The 14,613-nt window shown below is 39.5% G+C and overlaps 1 protein-coding gene across 6 annotated transcripts in view; it reads left to right on the top strand.

Moving 5' to 3' along the window:
* Nucleotides 1-14,613, top strand: part of ncor1 (nuclear receptor corepressor 1) — an 83,707-nt gene that overhangs the window by 6,018 nt on the left and 63,076 nt on the right. For all 6 annotated transcript variants that reach the window (XM_066651974.1, XM_066651989.1, XM_066651982.1 and 3 more), the window contains exons 2-6: nucleotides 2,098-2,288; nucleotides 7,374-7,471; nucleotides 7,561-7,762; nucleotides 7,936-8,115; nucleotides 11,738-11,851. In XM_066651974.1, the coding sequence (XP_066508071.1) occupies nucleotides 2,181-2,288; nucleotides 7,374-7,471; nucleotides 7,561-7,762; nucleotides 7,936-8,115; nucleotides 11,738-11,851 (702 nt within the window). In that variant the 5' untranslated portion in view covers nucleotides 2,098-2,180. The remainder of the gene's footprint in view (nucleotides 1-2,097; nucleotides 2,289-7,373; nucleotides 7,472-7,560; nucleotides 7,763-7,935; nucleotides 8,116-11,737; nucleotides 11,852-14,613) is intronic.

The raw sequence follows: 14,613 nt of genomic DNA, 5'->3' as shown, positions 1-14,613 counted from the left end.
TCATTAATAGATAAGCAGAAAAAAAAACTGGAATAACAAACATGAATTTCATCAGGGTTCACTTATGATGTGGACATAGATTTCAGCAAACATTTCCACTTGGGTTGGAGATGGTTCTAAATCAGACATGAAGTTTCTGATCAGGTTGTAGCCAGCATTCTTGGATTTTCAAGTGAGAGTGTGAAAGGCTAGGGTTTGGTGATGTTAAGTTTTTCTATTGTTTGCTAATCACTAGTAATGAGACACATTAAAACAATAAAAGACAACAATAAAATGGGAAAACATGAAGCACTGATATAGGAACTGTGGGCCAGTGCACTTATGCAACGTATTATGTGTTTATACCCATCAATATCAATGCACAAGTACGCAAAAATTCAGAAATATTGAAATCTGACTAATCGTACTGAGGTTGGAGAAATGTTATTTATGTGCACTTGTGCAGTAAAAGGAATAAAACAGCAATGCATCAACTAATTAATTTTCTTTCAAGTAGTAAACAATTTATTTTATTTTGTGTCATATTGCATTGCACTGCACTAAATCCAGTTAACCCGGCTTCTCTTTGCAACAAAAGACACAGTCAATTAGTGGTTTTTAATAAGTGGAATTCACATTACACTAAGAGAAAAGCATATAGTGATACATTTTCTTTATTGATGTTAAATTAAACGGCATATGCCCACTAGAGAGAGACTTTTGGCACTGCTACCATTCAGTAAAAGATGCTTATTAGCCTTTTCACTAGGTGAAATTTTGGAATAACTTTACCCCACCGACGGATAGAACTGATTACGTTGTTAATGAATGACACCAAATGTTTCACACATCCTCTGTGGTGTTAAAATTTTTGGGTGGTAATTTTTTAAAAGCACCAACTTTTCATACATGACCCTAGTCCACATTACAGTAAAATGTGCTGTTCAGATTTGTGGAGAGTGTCAAGTGCCATGGCATTTTTATTGGCTGTGAAATCATGTCCAAATTTTGCGACCGAAGAGGGGGGAAAAAACAGACGCCATTTTTGTAATTCCTCCCTGCAGTGGCGTCTAAATGACATCAGTGCAGCAGATGTTTTTGACAAATCCTCAGTTTTTGCAGGATGGAGGAGAGACACCCCACACCACCACCTCTGTTCCTTTCATGTGTTTCTCTTCACACTTCTCTTTCACTTTCTCACATTTTCTTTCTCTCTTTCCCTCCTTCAGTAACCTGCTCACAAGTTCTCTCATTCAGTCTCAGAATATGAGTTAGGCGCTGTAGCTTGTATTTCAGTCTCACAGCCTTCCTCTGTTAGGCAGGATATGAATGATTTGGTAATGGAGTTTGAGGTAAAGTGCAGGAGTAAATAGAAGGCTGCCTATAAGATGAATTTGACTAGTCTAGAAGGCATGTATGGACAAATGGATGAAAGGATTTGGAGGCGTAGATTATAGTGTAAGAGAATACTGCATCTTGGTTTGTTGTTTTGGAAACTGCCTGGAAAAGACCATGTTCAGAGCCTCTTGCTGAATCTGCAAAATCCAAGGCCACATTTAGCTTTGTCATAACAGCACAAAGACAGTTTCTTGATTTGAGCATGCAGTCAGAAATGGCGTAATATGATTGAGAAACCTCTGCATGAGTCCGAATCGTGTTCGCTGAGGTTTCAGTACTTTTCTTCCGTGCATGTAATAAACATATTTTGCAAGTATATACATGTAAAAGATGATTTTAGACTTTAATAAACATAATATTGCTCTAATTTAGCTGCTGAATCCTCAGTTAATGTTTTACGAAGACGGTTTTAATCTGTTATACCTCTCTTAAAATTGCAGAGAAGTGATAATAATTTAATATTATAAAAATGATCTCAATGGAAACCACGTTCTTTCAAACATAGATATTACAAAATGTTATGGTGTTCCAATGTGTTGCGAATGATATTTTGGCAGTACAAGAGAACAGAATAACATACCCATCGACAGCAGCATTTCTTCATTGTGAATCATGAACCTCTCAAAACCTGCATGGAAAAATGGGTGTGTTATGTAAGATAAGAGCCTACTGGTTAATGTGAGTGTGCTAATATCTCTCTGCTCATCTGTCTCTCCTCAGGTTCGTTACCAGTGGCGCTATGCTAGCGTTCAGTCCATAAGCGTGCCTCAGGCTCCAGGCCTTCAGCCTCCAGCAGCAGCAGCATGTCCAGCTCGGGCTTTCCCCAGAGTCAGGGGAGCTTCAGCAGCGAGCAGAGCCGCTACCCACCCCACTCAGTCCAGTACACCTTCAGCCCTGTACGCAATCCACAGGTGAGCCCTGCCAGTAATCAACAGTGATGTGTAGAAAAGTAATATTCTTCAGATTACAAGGCAAACCTGATAAGCAGAAACATAAAAATGAAACAAAAGTAGTTGAAGAATTACTGTACCACAGCTTCAGTGTACAACAAAATCCAAGGTCCCTGATATCCTCATCATCGTCATCACCCAAAGCAAAGATTTTTATTATTATTTGTTAGTTTATTTAAAGTAAGCTTCTAATTTCTTATCATAATAATGTAACTCTGGCTGAATTTAAGGCAGGATGTAAACTTAAAATAAAATGCTGAACAATAGAAAGCTTCCTACTCTCCTTTAAAAGTTACATAATGCAGATTCTGCAGTGCTGAGCCCATAGAAGCAATGACAGAGGCTCTATTCTCCCTTTTACAGTTCAGTGAAGCATCACGATGATTTTGAAGTTGTTATTTCCAGGTAAAAATATTGCGTAGTGTTCCGTTAATGAAAAAAAGGAAAAACCTATTCTGTTTTCAGACAATCAACTATTTGTGCTTTTCAAAATGAAAATGTGTTCAACAGGTAAAAAAAATAACAGAAGAATATTACAAGGCACACTTTTTGTCAAAATATGTATAGGCCTAATGCAATCACTTTAAAGAAAAGCACCTCTGCCTTTATCTTCCATCCATTATCTGTAACCGCTTATCCAATTTAGGGTCGCGGGGTGTCCAGAGCCTACCTGGAATCATCGGGCGCAAGGCGGGAATACACCCTGGAGGGGACGCCAGTCCTTCACAGGGCAACACAGACACACACACATTCACTCACACACTCACACCTACGGACACTTTCAAGTCGCCAATCCACCTGCAACGTGTGTTTTTGGACTGTGGGAGGAAACCGGAGCACCCGGAGGAAACCCACGCGGCCACGGGGAGAACACACCAACTCCTCACAGACAGTCACCCGGAGCGGGAATCGAACCCACAACCTCCAGGCCCCTGGAGTTGTGTGACTGCGACACTACCTGCTGCGCCACCGTGCCGCCCTGCCTTTATCTTGTAATCAATTAAAATAATTTTTTTATAAATTTATTTATTTACTTTTTTGGGCTGTTGATACTGTCTTTAAATTATCTATATCAAGCACCAGTCTGAGCATATGCTCCTAAACAGTACTGCATAAGCAAAACTACAATTCCTCAATGCCTACCAGAGGTAAAGGTTCGTAAACCCCACACAAAACACTTTCTTTTTGAAATAAAGGATTGAAACAAACTAATGCTGTATCCTGAAAAAGATTTGATTATAAAATGAAGACTTAAAAGTACATAAATATATAAAGAATGAACGGATTCTGATAAGCTAATGATAAGTTAATAAATAAAACCTATTTTCATGAGTTTTACTTCTCATATGAGTGTATCTGAATAAAGAAATTGTGTGCATTTTTTGTTCCTCAGTATGCTTATAAAAGAAAAACATTTTAAACTGTCCATTCTATTCCCAGAAACAATAAAAATGGCATTGCTTTGGAGGACCGTACACTGAGCAATCCTTATTGTTGCAGCAGTGGGCAATGATGAGGAACGCCCATGAATTCTCATCTTGCCAGATTCAAAAAGAGCTGCATTTTAAATATGGATTGTTTTTCAGTAAATGTTTGTTATTGAATTAGAGGGAATAAAGTCCAGAATTATAGGAAGATCCCTATTTTATTTTATTTTTTTATAGTTTCCCAATGAGGAAAATGCGTCAGTTTTTATTTTCGGTTGTTGTAATGCAAAAATTATTACCTTTAAATCTATGCTCCTGAGGAATAATACTCTACTATCAGATGTGGACAAAAAACCTGTGCCTTTGAGAAGGTGAAGAGCTGATTTTTGTTTCACAAAAATGCCGATGCCATTAAATATGTTATACAAGAGCTACTAACCCTAATCGTTATTATTTAAATCGTAAGTGATGACTGTCTTTGACAAATGTGTTCTCTGGTAATTTTCCATATTCTGCTTTTTTGTTTAGAGTGTTTTTATTGTTAGGAAGTGCATTTAAATTGAGAAATAAAGTAAAAGAGCAGGAGTAAATGGTCTGTTTCAAATGCACAATTGTCTGTCATTTAATATCCCCTGATATGCTTGTCATCTCTTTTTTTTCTGCATTTTTTTGTCCTGTCTCCCTGTTTGTTAGATGAAAGGAAGCCAGGAACATCAGTGCTTTAATACTCTAAATCAGTTTAGTTATTCCTGCTATGTAATTCTCGAGGCTACAGAAATGGACTCCAACAGAACCTTGTTAAACTCTCTCTCTCTCTCTCATGTTTACTCCTTGTTTGTGCGTGTTGTGAAAGGTTTTAAGGGGTGATTTTGAAGCATTGTTTGTAAAGAGTTTTGGAGTAATAGGGCTGAAGCTTATATCATGCCGCTCATTCCATTTTGCTTAGATTACTGACCTTGTCTCAGCTACACAAAAGTTGACAAATGGTTAACTCATTTTACAGCATTCCGTTTTAACCCAACTGTGAGGTATGATTAAACCCAGTGAGTGTTTATGAAAATGCGACAACTATGGCGATCAGCCAGTCAGAAGAGTTTCTGAGGAGAAACAAGAAATGGCCATCATATCAATACTAAAAAATAAACAAGTGCTGTACCTGTGATTGTTGTTAGCTGCAAACATTCAAGAAATGAAAAATGTGAAGATGATATGCAATTATGTCACTGTACAACAAAATGTGCCTTCTTCATTTAACCCATCTGTGGCAGTGAACACACACACACACACACACACACACACGCACACACGCACGCTAGTGGACTAGGGAGTAGTTGTGGATTCAGTGACTTGCTCAAGGGCTGTTTAGCCATGGATGTACCCGGCAGTCTTCCAGTCTTCCATTACTAGTAACTACTAGGGACATACCTATGTACCAAATGCATATTTTGAGTGGTGTGCCAAATCTGTATGAAGCACATTAGTAGTTTAGCGTTGCTGTCCATTAAGTTTTAAAAATGATTCACTGATACAAGAAAGAATATGTAGGTTTAAATCAGGTCCTTTCGAATTGGTCCTGCACTGCTCTTACCTCCTACAAAGATACTAAAGAGTCTAGGAAGCAGTGATGTAATACTGGCCATGTTTTAAGGTCAGATCTAGCATGCCCTCACTGTTGATGATCTTTTTATTTGGGAAAGGCAGTGACTGCTTCTGGGCATTGTGAAATTGTGTCTAGGTCAAGAGTCTTTAATAAGTCACCAAGATACTGACATGAACTCTGAAACCTTGATTTTTGATTATGAAAGTGGAGGAAAAATGGGTTATAGCTAACCTGTCTTTATTTTTAATAGTTAAATTTGATTTAACAATACAAGGTGTAATTTTTTTATTAATAAATGGGCAGACAGCAAAACAGTATTGCCATATTTTTAAGTTTGGAAGTATAATTTTATTGAGATAAGCTGATGTGTGGGTGTAGCCAACAGTTTTCATAGTAAGCTATGTTTTACTTTACTGAGAGAAAGAGAGAGACTTTGGCCTTTGTAATTTTTTTTTAACATGTATAAATAAGCATAAACTAAACAAATAAATAGGTTCTGTTAGGGATTTTCAGAGTATCTTACTTGAACCCTCACAGACACCAAGACAGGTCATATGAGACAGGTCAGATCAACAGGCTTAGCAACTTGAACGCTTGCCATGAAGGTCGTTTGCAGTTTATTTGCTAAATTTGATTACAGCGTTCTGAGAACGGTACTTCCACAGGAAGGCAGGGCTAGTGGACAGCCATCGTTTCAATACTTTGTGGTCTGATTTTTATTTATTTATTTATTTATTTTTTCTCCTCTCTTCTCTTTCTTTCTCCCCCCTCTGCATGATGACAGGGAAGTGGAAGAGGACTTCTTTTTAACTGTGAAAAATATCTCTTACGCCGAGGGGCTGTATGTTGTGTCACAGTTTTTAATGTCTCAATCCTGTAGCTTCTGAATGTGCATATTAGTATTATATAAAATGTATGTAATTCACATGTGATACTTTTATAACCTGATGCCCATATGCATCAGCTGAACTCTTTGTGGTTAATGCATTAGATAAACACTGAATAACAAGTTAAACCGAGGCCTACCGTTAATGCAAGCTAATTGGACGTAGTATTGTTTATTGCTGCTACTATTAATAATTTACTGTATGTATTATGGATGAACAAGTTGGGTGTAATGATTAACATTTTTAGGCATTAATGGGGAAACCCTTGGTATGGGTTTACTTTATTTTCACCTTGATGTAGCTGCCTCATTCTGTCTTGTTTTGCTTCATTGTTTTTTCATACAGCTAGTTCTTGAATAATAGCTGCTAAACTTGTTGTAATGGATACATTGAAGATTGTGATTACTGTTCATAATAGTAGCAGTAAGGAGGTTTGTGTGTGTGTTTGAGATGGCTCATTTATGATCTGTGTTTCAGAGAGTCACTATTGTCTAAAGCAGGTGTGTGTGTGTGTAGTTGTAGTCGGGTGTAGTGTGCGTGCTTGGCTGATATACACACTGCCTCAGGGTTTCAAAGTGAACTTCATTGACCTTCGGTGAGAGGTTGTTGTTGCTTGTGTGTGTGTCTGTGTGTCTCTCTCTCTCTCTCATGCACATTTGCCTACTGCATAATACTGTAATTTATGCGTGTGCGCTTATAAAACAGTATCATTAGTATAAAGTAGTATATGTAAAAGTATAAAAATAGTGTATTTATAAAAGAGTAACATAAATACTGATTAAACAATTCACTGTTCTGTGATTGTGCAATGTTTTTCCTTGAGAAATTCCAATATTTTTTTGCCAACAAAAAATTGTATTGGTTCACCCATTAACTGCAATAAACTGACTTAAGAATAATGAAAGGTAGATTATTACTTAAATTTGATTTTCCATTGCCAACTTACTGCAGAGCTGAATGAATTGTATAATTATTTTTTTGACTCCCTAGGTCTAGAGTGCTCTCATTCCTTTAGCACTCATTCAGGCCCTTATCCAGTAGGGCCCTTATGTTTTGGTTTTGAATATAGTCTGCTTTCTTTCTGATTGTGATCGTTGCCTTTTTTTTCCCCTGTGTGTGGGTGTGGTGATAGGAGTTAACCGTTTCAGAATACCGCAATACTCACCTTCAGGACCAGCAGCAACGTCGCAGGCCCTCACTGCTATCAGAATTCCACCCTGGGACTGAGAGGTATTGCGGGTACACACGCACACACTCAACCTTGCACTACCATGAATGAACAGTGTTTTTCATAGACTAACACTCCATGTTCTCTGAAGGCCTCCGGAGCGCAGACATGGCTATGAGCAGCAGTTTCACACACTGCCATCCCAGCCTGAACATGAGGCAGTGGAGGCCAAACGGCCCCGTGTTGAGGGCACGCCTGATCCCCACATGCCCCGCCCCCCACCTGCTGGCATTGTCCTGCCACTACCCCACACTGTGCAAGATGGCCTGAGAACCGCCGGAGAGGTCAAGAAGGTGATACACATTGCATAGTCATAGTTTATTATAATAAAATTATTTACATACTTTGTTGTGCATTTCCAGTATCCAGCTTTTGTGCTGCAACCAAAAAAAGTGACCCATGACTACAAATAAAGCTAGGATTAAACTACATGAGAAAGTTACTCTATATTTCAACCTTTCTCCAGGAGACCCAGTTTGGTATGAAAGTTGAAGCTTCGTCCCCAGGAGGCTTGCAGCCCTTGGGAGAGGAACAGGACACATCTCCTTCCAAGCTTTCTAAGGAGGAACTGATCCAGAGCATGGACCGGGTGGACAGAGAGATTGCAAAGGTTGAGCAGCAGATCTTCAAGCTCAAGAAGAAACAGGTAATCAGCCTGTGCTCCTATTTAAGCCTTTGGCTTGGCTGTAGATCTGAATGCTGCGGGTAAAATATAAAGCCCCTGTAACTGTAAAGCCCCCTTTACATATGTATTGTAATCCAGAAATAATCCGCAGTTTACTCAGTGGAGCTATATGTGGCCACATTTGTCCTGGACATTACCTGGACTTTATGCTTCTTGCGCTCTAGTAAAACCTTTGGGGAACATCAGAATGTGTTTGTCTGTTTGTGTGTGAGAGAGAGGGACTCCTCTCCTGCTGTGCACTATATGTGTGAACAACCATTCTAGGACATCTCCGGACTCAATATTCCGGAGATTTTGTGAAAGATGTATCATTTTTTTTTAATTTAAATTGTAATTAATCCTGTAAGGAAATATTATAGTTTTTTTTTCCCCACCTTAAAAAGCTATGCACATTTAGGCTGGTAGAATGATGAATGTAGGGTTCCAGAGCATAATGTTTTTAGATTAGAGTTGCCTTAATTTTAACGTTTTTTTTTAAAGCAATGCCAAATAATGCAACATATAATTAAAATAACAGCACTTGCAGTATTGCACTTATTGCAATTTGGATATGAATGTGATTAATCATCCAGCATTATTTGGAGGTGTTTGAGGACACCTGGCACCAATGAGGGTTCATCCCAGAGCGGCTTTACTGTCCCTACCCAACCCCAGAGCACCATGCTGGGTGACCTCCCTTGAAGAGATTACTTTTAGCACTTATAGTTGTGGGCAATGTAGTTCTCTCAGAAGAAGCTTATCGCGCCTCCCGGTCTCTGCCAGTTACTCCAGTATTGTATGAGGGCAAAGTTAATACTGAATCTCTTACGTTGTCATGAATGAGGTAAACACCACATAATACTTATTTTGTTTGGAATGTATTTTCCCATTGCAGTTATACTTAAAGGGAAAAAAATGTGTAATGTGTGAAGGTGTAATCATAGGGATGGTGGTTTGTTGGTTGAATGCGTTTGATATCCTATCATGAAAAATACTTACTCCTAAAACATTTTCTCTCTCGCACACAATCCTTTTTTTTATTGCTGCTATCTTGCTTTGGAATTCTGCCCTCATTAGGCTTGGAATGTCAATCCAGGGTTTGGCTGGAAAAGAGGGTGTTGTGTGGTTGTCCCCCCCCACCCTTTCTTTCCCTCCCTATGTTTGTCATGTAGGTTTTCCCTGGATCTTTCTCGCTGTTTTCCTCTCTCTACCACATGCATTTTATCTCTCTGATGCATGCTTCAACACGGATTCCTGCTTAGACTAGAACAGCTTTCCTTATCCAAATATGAACACACACAAGCTGATCAAGTCTGTGTGAGATTTCTTCTCATACTGAAGAGCACTCAAGCAGTGAGTACAAGAAGGAAAATCGGAAAATCGCCAAAGCACCAAAATTAAACTAGTTTAGATTAAACAGGACACCAGAGCATATTTTGCCAAAAGCTTTGATATACAAACTCGATAAAGACTTTCATAATGCTAGTAAGCTGTAGGACTGACCGATATACTATTCTTCTCTTTGTCTAGAATTCCCATTTTAATAATTTAATCACACAGGATTAGATGCAAAATATCCTATGCCAATCCATTAGAGCTACACATAGGGCCCACCACACTCTCTTCCTACCTGCAGCCACAAAATGTTCCTATACTTCAACGCTAAGGTTGCTGTATTGTTGGCCGTATATAATCTGTTCAGCAACATCTAGCAACATTTACCCACTAAGGTTGCTGTGGCTTTTTATGATCCGATCAGCAACCAGCTATCCTTAACAACTATAATTACTCATTGATCCCAGCCCATGAGTACCTCCTAAACCATCCACTGTATCACTAGCTCTTCACAGGGGTCATCGGGTAGGCACCTCCTCTCGTTGGTGTTTCGCTGAATTAAACCCACAACACCTCCAGAAGGCTCAACAGAGAAGTCTGGCATCCCAGACCCACCCCACTCTAAGCTAGCTTTACAGTCCTACCTTGCCCTTTACCATCAACTACCGTAAATCCACACTGGCCTCCCTGGAGTAAGGTTTACCTAACCCCACTGGCACCGTTAATGCATGTCCAGTGCCACCAGTTGCATGTGAACTTTACATGCTATATCACCAGCAGTCACAATAGTTTCTCTACAGTGCATTTCCCTGAAGTAATCTGTGCTTTCCTTATCCACAACCACTGACTAGACCTTTCAGCTGTTTCTGATAACGCCTTCGCAGCTGCCCTTAGTTTCCAGCCCCTAATGCTGAACTGCACAAGCACTTATGTGGCCGACTTGGCTACAAATCCCATAACACCTATCTCCACCTGTCTGACATGTGCCTGCCACCCACGTTCCCTCACCTCAGCTGTCAAGTCTGCGTACACCAGCTTCTTCCTTTCGAATGCTTCATCTACTGAATCCTCAAATGGAACTGTTAACTCTATGAAATAAACTATCCATGTATTTCCGAATTAGAGTACCATGTCTGGCATCAGTAACACAATGCACTCTGCAGCTTTTTTCTTTCGTCCACCAGCAATTTCCAATCTTGTGCTTCTCCCCATCAACCAATATTTGTAGCCTGCGCACATTCTTGAAAACATTCCCCCTCATGCAAAAACCTAACAATTTTATTACTACAACAACTGGTCAATGCATTAACCTCTAGCCATTTGCTGTCCAACAAAGACGATAAAACCCTTAGTACCTGATTGTCTCCATGTATACCGACTCTGTGATAAACTAAACTTACAAGCTGATAGAATAATCTTCAGCATGCCATCCCTTGTACCTAATCTACAACTAGGGTCTTCACCTACCCACTGTCCAAGATTTTGTGGTGTTGGAAGGATGTCATAAGTTGCTCCCAGCAAAAACTTAATACAACTTGCCTCCATCACCCACAACTCTTGCCAGGAAATCTTCCGCTTCTCTGGATTCTCCCATTGAAGCCACTAGCCTTGTTTTGCCTGTGACACTGCTGTTGCACACCATGCCTCCTCTTCTTGCTCGTGAATAAAACTAGTCATCATTTGCCTTCACTCTGTTGATGTGGCCTTACTACAAGCTTTCCATGAATCACCTCACCCAAGGCCTGCTCTTCTGCATTGTACTTGGCCAAACATATACCTTAGCCCTAATGAGCTCCTGGCTGCCTGCATGGCCACTTTCGGATTCCACTTCCTTCCTGCTTTTGTGACGGGCGCTGCTGCTTTTACTACTGCATCTTTCAATTCTTCGAGTCCTCTCACGACTCTGTGTGTGTGTGTGTGTACTGCCACAGATGGGTTAAATGCAGAAGACACATTTTTGTTGTCAAGTAATGATAAGTAATTGCACATTTTATTTATTTTTTTTTATTTTTTTTTTCCATGAAGTCAAAAAGTTTAAGCATGGTGTTTCTGTTTTTCTGTGTGCTCCAAGAGCAACAGTCCATATGCTGTATCTGTGTAACACCTGCAAAAAATCATGTCTTCTGAGGTTTTATTCAAGGTTGCTAATTCTAATGGTGATAAATCCAGGAAGTTTTATTTAGGTACTATTTTGGTACCAACGGTACAACATTTTTCATAAAAACGATAAACAAAAAGAATCACCCTTTTGTGTTTGTGCATCTCCCAGCAACAACTGGAGGAGGAAGCAGCAAAGCCAGTGGAGCCAGAAAAGCCAGTGTCTCCGCCTCCTGTGGAACATAAGCATCGGAGCATCGTTCAGATCATCTATGATGAGAACAGGGTATGTAGCCACCATGTCACATGCCTGCTCACTCACAGCCTCATATACACACTCCTCTTTCAAGAGAACCTCCCTATACTATGACCTACTTTTGCCATTGAGTTTTATGCCTTTTTTGTACATTGGAAGCGTCCTTGGAAAGTACCAGACCACAAGTTGATTTGCTCTAGGTGTGACTTGGTCACAGCTTCACTACATCAGTACAGCTAGAAAACTTCCTCATTCAATAGCACACTTGGCCAGTGAGTCAAAGAGTGAGTTTTCTTTAGAAGCTGTGTTAAAGGAATGGCTTGGTGCAAAACCTGTTTAACTCCTCATCACACATACATACATGCATACATACATACGTGTGTGTGTGTATAAATACATATGTAAAGGGTTAAACTACAAAAGTCTATTCCAGGTGAACACCATTAACCTCTGAAAGTAACACATTCTGTATAGTTTTGTGTAAATCTGATGGTGTTTGCAGCAGGGGCAATTGATTCTGGATGCATTAGACTTGTAGCTCCATTGTAAAACTAAAGAATCACACTTCTGATATTAGACATGTTTAGAGTGATTAAGTACTTTTGTATTAAAGGGAAATGAATCTGAACTATCATATTAGGGTATTTTTCTGGAAATTTGCCTCTGTCTGGTCCAGATGTCTTATGCATTAAATACATTCTTTAGGCTTCACTGACGTGCTTTGTCATCAATTCCCCATAGAGTTCATGGTGTTTGTGTTTTTCTGTGTGCTCCAAGAGCAACAGTCCATATGCTGTATCTGTGTAACACCTGCAAATGAAAAACTTTTCAAACCGACAGAGCATTTTAAATACTTAATTTACACACAAACACACATACATACATACATACGTATGTGTTTGTAAACAAAGTATCTAAATCCTCTGCCACTTGTGATCATTCATTTTTTTTTCTAAATTTCACTTAAATTGTTACACCCTTATGGGATAATTTGATTACTAAATTCATCTGTAGTAATGGTTCTACTTTACCCTGCACATACAGTGAATAGCACTTTTTTCTAAGTGGGATCATCCTGCAGGGGATTCCCCCATAATGAGAGTAGAGGTTGAAGTGAGTGAAGGAAAAAAAAAAATAAAAAAAACACTGAAATTTAGCATGTGTTACAGGAGGGAGGAAGTGGGAGAAGGAGGGTGTTTGGGGTGGCGGGGGGTTGTTTTCCTGTGCCTGCAGGGTTACTGTAGTTCATCTGTTCCTTTTGGCCTGGGCTCAAAAATGAATCTGAAACTGAGCTTCCTGCTCATTCTCACTGTAGGAAACGCACATAAATATATAGCTCAATATTTTAATCATAAAGAAAGAGATGGGTTGTGTAAAATGTCGTTTTTCCCAAATGCTGTTTAAACACATTCATTTTTTAAGTTCTGTGCTAGAAAATAATAATGGAAGCGTGTCCACCAACGAATACTAACAAAGCAGCAGTGACCACATATTAAGCAGATGATTAAAAAAATTCTCTGTTATCAAACTTTCATGCTGCTAGAACATGGGCAGCCATCTTTGTTCCTGCCACGGCACATGTGTGAGCGTGTTCGTGTGGCCTGCAAATAATTTCCAGATTGTGAATATGCCTCTGAAAAAACTGCATGATATTTCTCACAGGCCTTAATTATATCAATATTGGGCCAACAGCAACACTTTCCTGAAATAGCACACATGGACATTGTATAATATGATGTTGGTTATATACTTCTTCATAGAGGTTGTTAGAGGTTTTGATTCTGATAACCTGTATTTATATGCTTATTTTACGACTATACCTGCTTGTTAGCTACATCAACGTTGTAGCTTGAGTGCAAAACTAATGAAAACTACCCAGGTCTTTGCAGACATTTGGAAGAATGTTCTTGACTGAATCATCACTTTAAGTTTGTATCTTCCATTAACTACAGCCAAAGTCAAGTTACATGCTTAAGTCTCTCTCACTCTTTGGCCCTGTTTTACTTTTAGCACTAGATTGATGATGGAGTCAGAGATACCCAATTCCTTGCCTTATAGGCTGCGGTAGCTGTTGTATCCTGCCCATGTTTCACGTGGCTGAAAGAGGTTTTTATTCCAGAGTTTCTCCCTCCCCCGATTTCTGTGTCTTTTTCTATTTAAACAGCTGCTGCTGCTCGCTGTGCAATGCATCATTCGCACCGAAGAGCAGTCTGCACTGTTACTGTAATAATATTCACACTCACTCACACATACATACACATTCTACTTTTCATTACTGCCCTGGCAGACAGAGCGTATTTTGTTATATAGGCCACTCGTGCGCGCACACAAACCACATGCATTAATTTTCCTCCTCTCACACTCACTTGGCAGCATATGAGTTTTGAGAGTCCTATGGTGTGAGAATGAGTGTTTGAGATCTCTGTAGCCCTCTCTGTGATTCATTCATTTTTCCTTATAGAAAACTAGGCTCAGGCCTTGAGGTCGGTTAGAGAACGAGTGGACGTGGTGGACAGTAGGTTCTTAAATTGTTTTAAATGTAAGTTCTATTTATTGGCATTGGTTGAAATTTGAAGTTCAGATTTCAAATTCAAATTTCAAGTCTTAATGTAAATGTCATGGGTCGCCACAGCGGATCAACTGCGATCCGCACCATTGATCTGGCACAGTTTTTACGCCGGATGCCTTTCCTGACTTTGGGATTGGCACTACATGCAATGCTTTCCAGTGGCTAGGTACGCACACTCACACCTATGGACTATCTTTTGAGTCGCCAATCCACCTACCAACTT

The sequence above is a fragment of the Hoplias malabaricus genome, chromosome 2 (assembly GCF_029633855.1).
Source record: "Hoplias malabaricus isolate fHopMal1 chromosome 2, fHopMal1.hap1, whole genome shotgun sequence".
NCBI classification, from domain to species: domain Eukaryota; kingdom Metazoa; phylum Chordata; class Actinopteri; order Characiformes; family Erythrinidae; genus Hoplias; species Hoplias malabaricus.
This window is presented reverse-complemented; position numbering and strand designations above follow the sequence as displayed.